The 15,120-nt window shown below is 40.8% G+C and overlaps 1 protein-coding gene across 1 annotated transcript; it reads left to right on the top strand.

The window, feature by feature from the left end:
* The first annotated feature begins 4,573 nt into the window (after positions 1-4,573).
* On the top strand, positions 4,574-14,131 carry LOC136578438 (carbonic anhydrase 1-like). The gene is made up of 7 exons (XM_066578503.1): positions 4,574-4,610; positions 6,152-6,349; positions 7,639-7,757; positions 8,475-8,570; positions 10,280-10,342; positions 11,667-11,822; positions 13,913-14,131. The coding sequence occupies exons 1-7, from the start codon at positions 4,574-4,576 to the stop codon at positions 14,030-14,032; spliced, it is 789 nt and encodes a 262-aa protein (XP_066434600.1). The 3' UTR covers positions 14,033-14,131.
* Positions 14,132-15,120: the final 989 nt, after the last annotated feature.

Genomic DNA, 15,120 nt, shown 5'->3' with positions numbered 1-15,120 from the left:
ATATAAAAGTAGAAATACAGTTTGAAATTTGTATTTTTTATGCAGTGTATTATTTTCATACTTCTTATTCAGTAATCTGTCCACGGGCGTTGCGGTATCCCATGGCGGATCTCCACCGCGGGAGCCGCCACCCGGGAGCAGTATCCGCCGCCGAATCTCTGCCAGTCAGCCCTATCTGATAGATAGGTTGACTGCAGAGAAAAGGGGCAATTTGCAGCATGCTGCGAATTGCCCGCCACGAGGGGAGAATCGCAATGATTCTCCGCTCGTGGACAGGGGCCGGCGCTTTCCATAGCAATGCTATGGAAAGCTTCAGAGGGCGTGATTCGCGCCCGTGGACAGGCACCCTAAGATATTTGGTAATTTAATAGTTTACCACCTCTATGGTCCCCTAATGTTGGCAGTTATCAGTGCAGATCTGCCAACAATTGTCCCAGCTGTCATTGCTCTTGTGCTTTTGGAGCAGGGGGTGGCATTATGTATGGCGGTGCGGTAACATGCTGCGGTGGCACATTTTATTACAACTGAACTTTACAAAACTAACTGGTAGTTAGGCGCTTTCACTCCATAGGAGGCGACAAGTAATTAAGCATTGCATAATTAACCAGACATAACACTTATAACGTACGTAAATCTCCACCTTAGTATTCTGCAGCATGCGGGTTAAAAGATGCGAACATCATCTCATGTACACTTTTATCTCACATTATAGCATTACAGCCTCTCATCTGCACATAGGGCTATTATACCCAAGGATTAAAAATCATTGTTGGCTCATTTACTTACTGTTCAGTTTAAATACTGATGGTTCAGTTGTTCCCATTCGCTTATACAGTAAATGTGAGCGACTGACAGATTTCTCATTCAAAGGAGCCAACAATGTCGGCAGAAAATAATTTTTTTTTTTTAAATCTTTGGAAAAAAATGAAAGTAATACAGCAAAAAATAAACTTTTAAGTTTTTCAGTACATTATATGGTACATTAAACAGTACCATTTGTAATACAACTCGTCCCGTAAAAATAAGGTGGAGTTAAAAGCCGCGTTGTATAGGCTATTTATGTTGTGCCACATAGGCAGGAATAAGGGGCAGGACCACCATAAATGTAAGAAGGCGCCTACACCTGAGCAGCATCTCCAGCAAATGTTTGAGGACTGGGGAAACATTTTGGCCAATCACAATGGAGTTTTGTACTATTGGGTTAGAGGTTTATAGTTTAGTTCTTGGAACTTGCTGGACCTAGAAGTTTTGTGTCTCAAGATAAAGATTTTGGCCCATTGTTCCTTTGTGAAAGTTTTACCTATTTTTTTTCCACAACCTTGCTTAAACACCAATGGGTCTTTCCCTGCCTTCTCTGCCAGCAAAATATGATATACCTGAGAGATTGCATGTATGTAGGTATCTCTAAACACTGAAACCATGCCTTTGCCAACGGGCCCCTTCTGCCCATTAGCTCGCATAGCGACCTCATACATGACTCGGAAACCAAGTCACGTATATGCGGCAGATGAGTTTCCAATCTAGAGAGTAATGTGGAACCACCAAACAACGCCATCAAGTCTGGGTTGCCCAGTGGGGGTGTGAGTGGGCCAGGTCGAGATACCAGACCTAAGCGCATCGCCAGTCTATCCCATGTATCTAACATATTGCTCATGAGTGGTGTTAAAATGGGTATTTGTCAGAATGCTCGGCGAGGTAGCCAAAAGATACCCTGTGCTTTGTGTGGTGTGGAGTCTTGTTCCATCTCTACTCATAATTTGGAAGAGCAATTATGGATGAGGTCCAAGATACATTTACAAACGGCAGCACCATGGTATAAGGCGAAGTTTGGCAGGCCCTCCCCTCCCTTCTCTTTTTACCGTGTAAGTGTTCTGAAGTGAGATGTGATCTGGTGTTACTCCAGATGAATTTCATTGTGACTCTACGGATACAGGTCAAGTAGTATTTGGCATATGTATAGAAATTTAAGAAGAGAGTCCGTTTTTAGTACGTTAATCCTGCCAAACCAGGAAAGAGTAAGGGTTTCCATTTCTGTAAATCTGTCTCTAGTGTCACGAGCATAGGTTTATAGTTTAAGTTGAATAGCTAGGTCGGATCAGCCGCTAAGAATATTCCCAGATATTAAATGGCGTCTTCATTCCAGCTAAGTGGTATTATGGATTTTAATTGGGATGCTTCTTTGGTTGGAAGGGTTAAATTGAGAATATCTGATTTGTGAATATTCACTTTGAAGTTGTTGACTTTTCCGAAGTTTTCAAATTCTTTTAGGATGGTTGGGAGAGCAATACTAGGGTTTGTTACATACATTAGGAGATCAAATAGACAAATAGAGCTAATTTATGTTCCTGTGATCCCATTTAGATCCCCGTATATTGGGATTTTTTCTAGGTGCGTTCGCCAGAGCCTCCATTGTGAGAATATATAAAAAGGGAGACAGAGGGCATCCCTGTCTGGTGCCATTTTTCATTTTAAATGGTGATGATAGCCATCCGTTAATTGAAACTCTTGCTGTTAGATGGTTATGAAGGGCCATAATCCAGTTTCGAAATAGGAGACCCATACCTATGTTTCGCAGGGTTGCCTCTAAGAACCCACAGTGAACTCTATCAGAATCTTTGTGTAGATGGGCATGAATAATTAGTTCAAAAAAAAAAAACCTGTTAGTATTGTATGGGGATTGGCTATTGGAAGAACAAAAAAGCAACTTTAAACACGCCAACATAATGCATTATAAAGAGCAGCATAAAAGGCTTGAAGAATCACTCGCTATGCCGAACGCCTGCACAGTGCCACTGACAAAAGACTCTACGACCCCTGCACAACACAAGGAGGATTTTTACATGATCACTAAAAGCATTGCTCACTTCGAGGGAATATTTTGAACATTAAACAGTTCCAACTGTAAAGTTGAGTTTTGCTTGTACTTTATTACTTTCTGCTGTATAGCGTTTTAAAGCGAGGTATTCTTCGTAGTTCCGAACAAAAATCTCTCAAAGGCAGCAGTGCCACGTGGCTTCATACAAGTCTTGAGACTTCCTTTGTTGACAGCACTAACAATGCCCCTGATCTTATCAAGTTCATTGTTACCTAAGAATAGCCCCATCAGAGAAGGATCAGAGGCGGCACCAATCTGTTAGATTATTCTATTCTGCCTATACGCTGTTGCATTAGACACCAACTCCAGTGCAGCAAAGACTATAATTTATACAGCAATTCCACACATGAAGCCCTTCCATCTTTTCTGTATTGTGCATACTTAAGGCCTATTTACATTGTCTTTACAATGTCCTTTGAGCGATAACGTTGCCTGTAAATGCTACCATCGTTAGCTTTTTGGCCGAACAATAATTTTTAGTTCAGCATAAAAACCATTGTTCGGTCGGCTAGCTGATAGCAGAGCAGGCACGCTGTGATTCTCTGCGGAAGCGCTGATAACATTGTTTTCAGCTGCTGTCCAAAGGGAGAACAATGGAGCTGTATGCAGATAACAGACCATCCGCTGTTATCTGCATACAGTGAAGAGAGCCTTATTGACATGCAAATGAAGCTAATAAGCTACTAATGGACATTAGTGCTTATTAGTAGTTTATGCAAAATGATGACTCAAACTGTCATTCAAGCTGTCTTATGAACGAATTTTGAGTGATCATCTTTGCGTGTAAATGGGGCTTAACGCTCAGGGCGCCTACCCACTTGTGATGTTTTCTTGCGATGCAAGAGCGAGTGAAAACGCAAACATCGCAGTGCTAAAAAAAACTCTGCGATATTGCTCATTATTTTAAATGGGGCCGGCTGCAGCAGTAGCGTCAGCCCCATTGAAAGCATAGATAGTACATCGTGGACTTCTGCCACAGCTGTGGCAGCTATGGCAGGGGATTCCTTCATTCCTGCAGGGACCGCGGGGATGAAGGAATACTCTGCCATAGCTGTCACAGCTGTGGCAGAAGTCTGCGACAGCTATGGCAGAGGATTCCTTCATCCCAGTGGTCCCTGCGGGGATGAAGGAATCCCCTGTCACAGTTGTGGCAGAAGTCCGCAATATACTCCCTATGTTTTCAATGGGGCTGGCGCTGCTACCGCCGGTGCCATTGCAAAAAATGAGCGATACCGCAAAATTTTCTTTGCCCTGCCAGGCTTGAGAGTAAAAATCACAAATGAGTATGAAACCATTGAAAATCATTGGTTTCATAATCATGCATTTTCACTCACTCTCGCATTGCAAAAAAACATATCGTTAGTGGGTAGGCGCCCTAAGTCAAATTAAACTCGTGTGCAAAAAGGAAGGGGGTCATTCACCCTGATAGGCACATTTTAAAATTGACAGAATGAGGAGGGTGAAGAAGCACCAAAGGTCACCGACATGCAAGAATAACTTTTCACATATTTATCTGTGGCACCATTGTAGCTGTTTATGAGTGAAAGTTATCGCTTTATGTAATCTTCAAATTGCCATGGAAATCTTTTATTGCCCTTATGTCATATAAACCGCCAGCACTGCAACTATATATGTTAGGCAGTGTTATCGGTGAAGTGCATCATCAGAAGAAGAAGCAGCTCTGTCAAACCTTTAATCATGAGCTCATCGGCCTGGGGTTATGATGCGCATAATGGTAAGTGTTGGTAAGAATTTTGGTAAGGATGAAGTATTGTAGCTTTTGTCATGAGTACCCAGGGCCTCTGCTTGTTGAATCAAAGCTACCATTGGACAAACTCTAACGCCGTGTTTCACATCTACAGTGGGACCTCTGGTCAGAGGTTCCTTCACAGGTCCGGCTCAAAATACCAGATGAAAAAGTATTACATGTGGCACTTTTTCTCTCGGCAAAAAGACTGGCAGCTGAGCAGAAGCGATTTATTATAGTCATTGGGGTCCGTTGGGCGCTGTACGGTTCCATCCTAAGACCAAGACGTTTGGCCATGGGGATACCTTTTTCCTGTTCTCCGAACGGAACAGGAAACCGGAACCCCCATGGAGATATGAAACTACCCTAAGGCTTATTCCTATTATATAAAGTCATAGTATGCCACTTTAATGGAGATGTGCTGCAGTTTCCTGTACAGGAGGTTGGCCAAGTTACCACTCAGCAGGGAAAATCCCTGCTGCAGCCCCTTCATTCTCAGGAGTTGTGACGGTCATAGAGGTTGGACCTCCACCAATCTTAAAGTAATGGCAAATCCTAGCACTATACCATCATTTTATGAAATGAGAATACCCCTTTAAGAGGTGATCCTATGAAATCATTTTCACAACAAGTTCCTAAGTGGCTGTTCTTTTTGCAGGGCGAAATTTAGTTTTTATTGGTGCCATTTTTGGGTAAATACAACTTTTTGATTATATGTGAGCTTTTTTTGGCATTCTTCATACGGGACAATAATGAAATATTTTAATAGTTTGTGTTGTTACAGATCCGATCCAGCAATAGCAATTTTGTTTTTTCATTATTTTCTTTTTTAATGTAAACTGAAAAGGAGCAGTTTGGCCTTTTTAATTGATTTATAATACTTTTGTACATTTTATTAAACTATTTTTTACACCTCACTAAGGTACCACCACTTCTGTATTGTAGTGTATTGTTTTAGTCAGCATTATCCCATCATGCTCTGCCTCTGGCATGATCTAATGGGAATACTAAAATGGAAGATGTTGTGCCTTCATTAGGCACCCATCGGTCATGACAACTCATTGGTACCTTGCAATTAAGTTGCAACCAATGGGGTGAGCATGGGAGCATCCTCCCCCTAACTGCGTAAATGCTGCAGTCACTATTAACTGCAGTATCTAAAGGGTTAAACAGCTGGGGTTGGAGTTATCTCCTAACCTGGCAATTATGTACACATTATAATAGTATCTGACTACAAATGGGGTTTGTTTGCAGTCTGTAACCATGGAGGCATGCAGATCTGTATAGGACAATAATTATGGCATTAGTGCAGTAACTACTGAAAACATGGAAAGTAATTTAATGTGTTATACCCAACAGAACAAATGTGTATGTAATTACTTTAGTAATGCTTTCATAACAATGTTGTCTTAATCTTTTCTAGTTGTTCTATGTGCAATCATCATTATATGTATACAGGCACCGTAAGTTTATAACTGAAGACACTGATTCATAAGTACAATATGCTTAGCATTTATTTTTGACTTCAGGGCCTGACCATTGGCATAAAGATTATCCCATTGCCCAAGGAAACTTCCAGTCTCCGATAGACATTGTAAGCAAGGAAGCAAAGTTTGATGCATCCTTAAAGTCTCTTAGTATCAACTACAATCCAGCATCTATCAAGTCTATCATCAATGTTGGGCATTCATTTCATGTCATTTCTGAAGATACTGCAGACATCTCAGGTAAGACATTGGAATTAAAGCACAGAATGAATGATTTGTTATAGAATCATACCTTTTTTTCTTTTTAGGGCCCTTTTGAAGGGGCCAATACCCTACCTGTAATTAGTGCCCATCAAAAAATAGCATTTTGATTGGCACTCATTACTGCCGTTCACATATGGCAGATAGCGTTGCCACTTTTGTTACAAAAAAATACCAGGCAATGTAAAATAGGGCATGGTTATGGGCATTGCTTATCACAAGGTATATTTTTTACCTCTGTTATTCTAGTGGCTCCAACTAGTAACTGTGCCCCCCTCAGTGGCCCCAATAGTAATAGTCCCCCAATAGCAATAGTACTCTTTTAGTAGCCCCAATGGTAATAGTGACTGCTGTAGTGGTTGCAATAATAATAGTGCCCCTTTACTTGCCCCAATAGTAATAGTGATCCCCTTAGTGGCCCCAATATTAACAAGTGCCACAGTAGCTGTCCCGATAGTAATAGTGACCTCTGTAGTCACCCAAATAGTAATCATGCCCCCAGTAGTGGTCCCAATAGTAATAGTGCCCCTTTAGTGACCCCAGTAGTAATAGTGACACCCTTAGTGGCCCCAGTAGCCCCCTTTAGTGATTTTAGTAGTAAAAATTGCACCTCTAGTGGGCCCAGTATTAATAGTGCCTTCCTCAGTGTCCCCAATAATAATAGTGACCCCCCTTAGTGTTCCCAGTAGTAATAGTGTCCTCCTTAATGACCCCAGCAATAAGGAGACTTGAACCTTCAGTCATTTGATACTTCAGCATTGCAGTATATTGTATTTTTAATGCTCACATATTAATCTCTGCCACAGGTTAAATACATGGCAGCCCTGGTAGCCTTTATTAAGCCCATGGGAACCACTGGTGAGCTGCAATCAGATCTAACTCTGATCACAGCTGTTTGGGATGGGTGTTAACGGTTTGAAACAGCCAGCCCCCTCCGGGTATGCAATGGGCTCTGCTCTTGAGCCCGCTTCATACCCATCCTGCACCTCCATGATGTACATGTATGTCACAGGGGGGGAAGAGGTTAAACATGCTACAAACAGTGCATTTTTGTGGAGATTTTATAAAGGCTTCTCTACAGGATATGAAAAGGTAAAAATTGCTAGTTTAAAATGTATGATTCAAAAAAAAAAAAACACTTACGAAAAATGCATACATTAGTGAAAAAACTGTTTTTTTAACAAGTGTTTTTTGAGTAAAGGAAAACAGAACCAAGAAGTGTTGGAAGGAAGTCTTCTAATGCAGCAACACTTTTATGTTCTTTCCAGTGGTTAAAGGTGGCCCTCTCAAAGCAAGTTACAGGCTGAACCAGTTCCACTTCCATTGGGGCCCAACCAATAATTCTGGATCCGAACACACTGTAGATGGGAAGGAATATTCAGCAGAGGTAACTCATTTTAACTAAACTCTCAATGCATACTTCTACAGATTCCTTGAATAAAAGCTAATCTGTCTCTCATGAAGTTCAAGGCAATAGCAGTGATCCTTCGAATTTAATGCCACACTCCTGCTCCAATAGCCTAGGCCAGAGAAACTATTTAACTCCTTGTATGTAGCAAGAAAACATTCCCTGAACCAACCTGAACTACCTGACAGGAAGGGTTTAATGATTCATGCTGCTCACACCAAATTCTTACCTCCTTACATAACTTTATTACACCTGTTGTTACAGTAATGAGAATATCGACTATGTCTACATTAGTTGGTATCCTATTATGTATATTCAGTAAACCTGGAAAAAGTATTTTACAAAAATATTTTTTACTATTTTTTTACTATTATTTCCTTACATTAATTTACAATATTTGTTTTTTTAATTAGAATGTATTGGATATACACTGAATTATTTTGGGTGTTTTTATTAGAGACACCCATCAAGTAGCACATTGGACCTCCTTTGATCTTCAGAACCACAGCACCCACATAGTCGATATTCTCATTACTGTAACAACAGGCGTAATAAAGTTATGTAATAAAGGTTATGAGCATCAGAATGCAAAGTGTCACAACTGAAAAACCTGGCTGGGCCTCAAGTGGATAGTCTGATATATTGGTGTATAATGTTTGTTTATTGAATTGCAAAATTATATTTTACTTTTATTAGCTGCATCTCGTCCACTGGAACTCAGAAAAATATTCCAGTTCTACTGAGGCCTGTAAAAATCCCGATGGGTTTGCAGTTCTGACTGTTTTCTTACAGGTATGTACAAAACAGGAATTCATGATTTCTTAGAATCTCAGAATTTATTTTCTTGGAGACAAGATTTGTCATCAAATCCGTCCAACTTTACATAAATTACATTGCATATCAGATTTCCCAACTTAAGGTAGAATAGATGTCTTTTAGAGATGAGCGAGCGTACTCGGAAAAGCACTACTCGCTCGAGTAATTTGCTTTATCCGAGTATCACTGTGCTCGGGTCTGAAGATTCGGGTGCCGCTGCGGCTGACGGGTGAGCCGCAGCGGGGAGCAGGGGAGAGCGGGCGGGAGAGAGGGAGAGAAAGATCTGCCCTCCGTTCCTCCCCGCTCTCCCCTGCAGCTCCCCGCTCCGTGCCGGCACCCGAATCTTCAGGGACGAGCACAGCGATACTCGGATAAAGCAAATTACTCGAGCGAGTAGTGCTTTTCTGAGTACGCTCGCTCATCTCTAATGTCTTTACAAAATTACAGTGTGACCATTGGTTTAACATTTTAGCCCATAAAGCAATACTACAAGCGAAAATAATAAACTTTATAATCTGTCTTATTACAAAAAATGTCTCCTTCTCCACTTGCAAAATTATATACAGTCCAGAGTTCGAAATGGGGAGAGAAATAACAAACACTCAGTGGTAAATGGTAAAGGGACCCACCTGGTGTGATTGGCTTGTCCGTAGAACAAACCTCTGGTCACAGTTTGCACTGAGATATCAAATAAGAGCTTGCAACACCATATCTCACAGGACATACAGAAAGGAGAGCACGTTAGAAGCAGTTCTAAGGTAGAAGAAACCTCGGCCGCATAAACATGCAATACAAAGTAGAAGGCAAAAAAGAAATCTGTAACTGAGCTACTGGTGGGGGCATGTTGTAAAGAACTGAAGTGTAATGCTGTAATGGGCACTTACTTATAGGGGGGTTCAAAGTATCGGTATATCCCCTAGTAGTCCAGATCAGCTTATTATCAATCAATATGGTGCCTCTGATCATTCATTCTCAGTTCACTAGTAAAATCCATCTTCTAAGAGGCAGAGATGAACACGTCTAAACACATCACCATCGGATCAGATTACATGCTGCCCATAGAAATCTATAGGGAGAGGAGGAGGAAGAAACAGCTGCAGAAATAGAGAGGCTCATATTCAGAGTAAGAAAAATTCTCTTACCCACTCCAGTTGTGGATTCCCAGCAGCATTGTCTGGTACTGCTTTTGTATGTCCTCTGTGTTACTGCTGTTTCTGAAAGTTTATGTGAGAGAGATAGTGGAGGAAGATCTACTTTTCTTTGTGTGCATTGTATGGGAGACCTCATAGTAGCTAGTCTACACCCTCCAGCTCAAGGATAACTGAGAATTAGAAATGAAGTCTACAGAACGGGAAATAGGTCTTATGGGTGAAAAAAGTATTATTCCTCAAGTAGACATAGCTTATTCTGAAAAAAAAGCACCTGATACATTAGTTACACTGTAGGGTATCCTCCCACAACGGGTTTTCCTTAAAGTGAAGTTGCAGCCTTTTGCCCATCCTGCATAGCAGTAAAAACAAAGGCTATAATTCTCTATGCTAGACTTGATTTCATTATTTTTTAGTCCTTTCATTCTTTTTGGTCCCAAATGCCCAGTAGACATGAAAAGTTAATGTAATTTAATAATGTACCCACATACATTAATGTCTGTTGTGATTTGGCGGCTTTTTTTCTATTTGTGCTAGGTCGGTAGTGCTCATACTGGTCTACAGAAAGTAGTGGATGCATTAAGCCAAATTAAAACAAAGGTAAGTAAAATGTGCTGCATGTTTTTGCCAGTGATTCATCCAACTTAGACATTTCTTCATGTATATCTCCAACAGAAGGCTTTGAAGTAAGCTTCAGTACAGGAATACAGTGGTATCTGTTCCCCATAGTTCTCCATGTTTAATAAGACACATACAGTAAAAAAAGCTATGTCAACATATATAAGTCTGATGGAGGCCCTAGGGACATGTTTTCTTAACTCCATTGGGTGATTAGGGGCCTTTTAGATACATATCATGTTTGTATCAGGAGCTTTCCCGTCCAATACGCCAAATGTCCACATAACTTCACGGTCAAGTAAGTTGAATCAACTTACAATAACAGAGTAGAGAGTTATATACCTGTATTTTGTGATAATGCCACATAAGTGATCATTTCTAGTCTTTACCGAAGAGACAGGAAATAGCATCTTGCAAAAACAACGACTTGACAAAAACTGCAATGGCAGTCGAAACGTTGCCTGTATGCTGTGGACTACAATAAAGAAGATTTTTCTCAGCTATGTGAAGTATTTGCACGCATTTTTTTGCACCCCGTATACTGCTCATTAGTTTAAATTCATTAGGAAATAGCATCTGTCATGGAGATGCCTGGATAACACTAAGGCCTCATGCCCATGGCTGTGACAGATTCCGCCAGCGGAATATCGCAGCAGAGTCCATCACGGCACCCCCCCCCAAAGATCCCATACTCACCTCTCCATATCCGCCATGCATGTCCCGCCTGGCAAGCCAGCGCACATGCGCAGTGTAGAGCATAAGGCGACGGCAGTGGGGGATGCGGCCGGTGGTGAGCGGTGACGCGTAGTCACGTGATACTTTCGCTGTCACAGTGGAAATATAGCATGATGGTTGGCTTCCATTGACTATAATGAAATTCGGCTGCTTGTTTTCCTGCGGCAATTAGAGCATGCCGCGGTTTCTTTCATGCTGTTGAACTCCGTGGTAGAATTACCCAGCGGGAACATTGAGCTATTAGGTTCAATAAAACCTAATAGCTGCGTGATAAAGCCGGGGATTTCTGCCGCGTAATACGGCAGAAATCCGGCCGTGGAAATTAGGCCTAAGTACGTAGGTGCAATAGTCCTAGCATTCCTTGTTTCTTTTGCTTTAGTAAGGTTTCTTTGATGATAAGTTTGCAATGTATAAAAATTACAAAGATGATACATTTTATATTCGATAACTGTACAACTAACGGCAATCAAATTCAGAGATGTAGATAAATAAATACAGTGTAAAACTTATAGCTTTGTTTTCTTGAAATGCACTAACATCTATAATATTACAATATTTTATCACCATATAGGGCAAGCAAGCAGCTTTGACCAACTTTGATCCATCTGTCTTGCTTCCTCCATCAAAAGACTACTGGAGTTACCTTGGTTCCTTCACCCATCCACCACTGTATGAATGTGTCACCTGGGTAATATTCAAAGAGCCAATCAATGTCAGTGCTGACCAGGTAATGACCACAAAGGGAGTGAACACTTATATGTCTTATTAATGTATAATACTACAAAACTGAACAGTAACACTGCCAATGTAACTAAGATACACAATCAATGCTGTCCCACCGTTGGGCCCTTATAGCTCTTCTGAAGCGCTAGGATCTGACTTGTCGCACTTCTCAAAGTACACAAACTTGATACCTTGAAAATAGAGATAAGCAAAGGTTCTTGGCAGATTCACGGTTTGGTTGCTTGGGCAAATAGTTCACGATTCAATGTCCATAGAAGCAGCGCCGTCAGCATTATGGGCGCCCGGGCAAAGCCGTGTACTGGGCCCCTAACACAACTATAAATTGTTGATAAAATTAAACATATATTTATTTTATTGGCACTTTATTCCAACAAAATCGGTGTTGAAACATTATTTCAGGGTTATTCACCTTGAAATATATATTAAATGGCAATTCTGTAGGCATGGGACGACGCCAAGGAAACTCAGGAGGACGAGCGAGTTAGTAACCGGCGACCTAGACCGGAGAACCGGAAGCCTAAATCTCTAGGGTCCATTTTCCTCTTGCACTGTAGACGTCTCTTTGTTCATGGTGCCAGGCTACTTTACACTAGAGAGTAACGAGACGATGAACTGCGCTTCACAAGATGACCCACACATCCATTTGGGAAATCTCTCTTTTTATTATAGAAATTATCGATAATTTATAATAAGAATTATGGGTAATTTACAAAAGGAATTATGGGTAATTTGAAAGTGAAACAGAAAGTGACAAAATTAAAGTCTTCACACATGGCATGGACAGATTGGAGCCAAGTGTATATCCCGCCACACAGCATTATCATATATGATACAAGGTGCATTGAAATATTAACATACATAGATTAGTATAGGGCCCCTATGCTTGTGGAACCCCCGGGGCCAGTGCCCATCAGGCCCATGCGTTGAGATGGCACTGGGTAGAAGACAATGGGAAAAACAATTCACCTGTCTTTTAAAAATTATCAAGGGATCATCTCAAATGTGGTGAATCGATTTCCTAATGTATTGTAATGGCTGGTGTATTGTTGCTGCAGGTGAAACTCCCAATTTAGTATTTTACTTAGTAAAAACCTAAATAGTCACTGACTTTTCAACAAAGTTGTACTTATGTGACAGCTATGGGATAACTAAGCAAAAGTGCAAATCCCTTTATTTCACCCAAAATGATGCTTTAATGCTGAAAAATCCCTCTAAAAGGCTGAAAACTAGCAGTCTCTCTTCCTTCTAATTTGCTGTCCACTGCCTATTGTCGAACGAACTCCTTGTCTACTAACGGGTACACGAAGATGGATTACATGAAGTGGGGGTGGATGCTGTCTCATGCTGCTCATGGAAGTCTATAAATAGGGGAGAAGAAGGAATTAGCTGCAGAGGGAGAAGGAAGCAGACAGATGTGCTGCTGCAGTAATTAATATTTACTGTCTCATTACTACTGAAATCACATCTATACTGCTCAGTACTGTATAATGATGCTGTTACTTATGAGTGTGTAGCATAGCAGTAGTACCCATCCAACAGCTCAGGAAAAACAGAAAATTATAAATACAGGTTGCCGAGAGGAAAACTGGTGTTAAATACCATATACAAGTTATATAATGGCCAAATATTGTGTTACTCCTCATGTATACAAATGGCAGCTTACTCTAAAAAGTCAGGTATGCTTTAACATAGTTTTCTATATTCTATATATTCCTCGTTAGACCCTGTCAAACTGTCCATAGACAGTTTAGGCAAGAACCAATGACAATATAATGTTTAGCAATGCTACCAAATTGCCCCTCCCCCAATATAAATTGAATGGGCTGCATATAACAATAATAATTTTATTTCCCCTGACGTCCAGGGTTATATCGCTATTGGGATACAATATACAATGAAGGTTGAGCAACTCTAAATACATTACATATGTTCACAGTTCTGATGGTCTGTCAGTGAGAACAAGCCAATCATCAGACAGATCACTGCTTGCATAGATGAGTGGATATATTTGTCATACATATTGTACATCATTATCACGTCATCCTAACGCTTTTATGTATTTTTCCTTTATAGTTAAACCAGTTCCGTGGTCTCCTCTCATCGGCCGATGGAGAAAATGAGAGACCGATCCTGGACAACCACCGCCCAACTCAACCACTGAAGGGCAGAGAAATCAAAACTTCTTTCTCATAAATGTACATGCTACAATCCAAATCATAAGTAACTACATATATCCCATCTAGTGCAGAGGAAACACAACGGTGTGACCCAGTGCAACCGGGCAGAGGGGGGAGATACCGGTGTCCATCTTTGCATTAGGTGACGGATATTATGTTTTATCATGTAACTCCAAAGATACTCGGTCATTGCAAAATGGAACCAATAAAATAATTATATTCAGACATAGTTGTATTATTTATTGTACAATTTCACTGTGTGTTGAGGCTCTATACACCCCCAATAGCTGTTGGCTGACAACTATTTCTCCCGACTCTCCTATACACGTAAATACTTGATTTGGCGTATGTTTTCCATGGGCAGAGGGGAGTATGCCCCGGGCAGACAACTATGGTGGTGGCCTGTCTCCAGAGAGAACAAAAGGATCGGGTGTTTACATTCAAAATGCCCGATTCTTTTTCCCACCAACTATGTTGGCGAGAGTCAGAACACACCCATGCACATGCAGTTGTCAGCGGAAAAATTAGCAGGTTTGCATGACTTTTCCTTAATGTGTATAAGGCTTTTACTGAAGTTCAAACTAGCATCTTGAGGAATGTAAATGGAGCAGGGGTTGTCCTATGAAGACTGAGATTGGCCATTCTTTTAATTCAGACAACAGGACATCATCTAAAGCAGAAAAGGACATTAAAGATGACTGCAATCATATTACGTGGCATGTTCTGTTATATGCTGCATGATGTTTTGCAAGATCACAGAACAGAACATCTCCCTTCGTTCAGGGAAAATCGCTCCCACACAGACTCCCTGAGTTCTCCCTTTAGTGATTGGGCAGAGCAATCATATGGCACTCTGCTCAATCATTTGATTTCCATTTGAACATGACATGGATCCACACGTGAATAATTCACACCATATGAACTACGTAGCGGTTGGTGTCAGTGGGCTGTAAAATGACGCAGGCTACAATACGGATTTTGGTATAAAATATGCACAAAAAGCCCTGTGTGAACAAGGCCTCATGAGGACTGACATGAAAAACAACATTGCGTTAGAAGTCAATGGGATATATAAATGAAAAAACTAAATAACATAAAAATAAA

This window comes from Eleutherodactylus coqui, chromosome 9 (assembly GCF_035609145.1).
Source record: "Eleutherodactylus coqui strain aEleCoq1 chromosome 9, aEleCoq1.hap1, whole genome shotgun sequence".
In the NCBI taxonomy this organism is placed as follows: Eukaryota; Metazoa; Chordata; class Amphibia; order Anura; family Eleutherodactylidae; genus Eleutherodactylus; species Eleutherodactylus coqui.
This window is presented reverse-complemented; position numbering and strand designations above follow the sequence as displayed.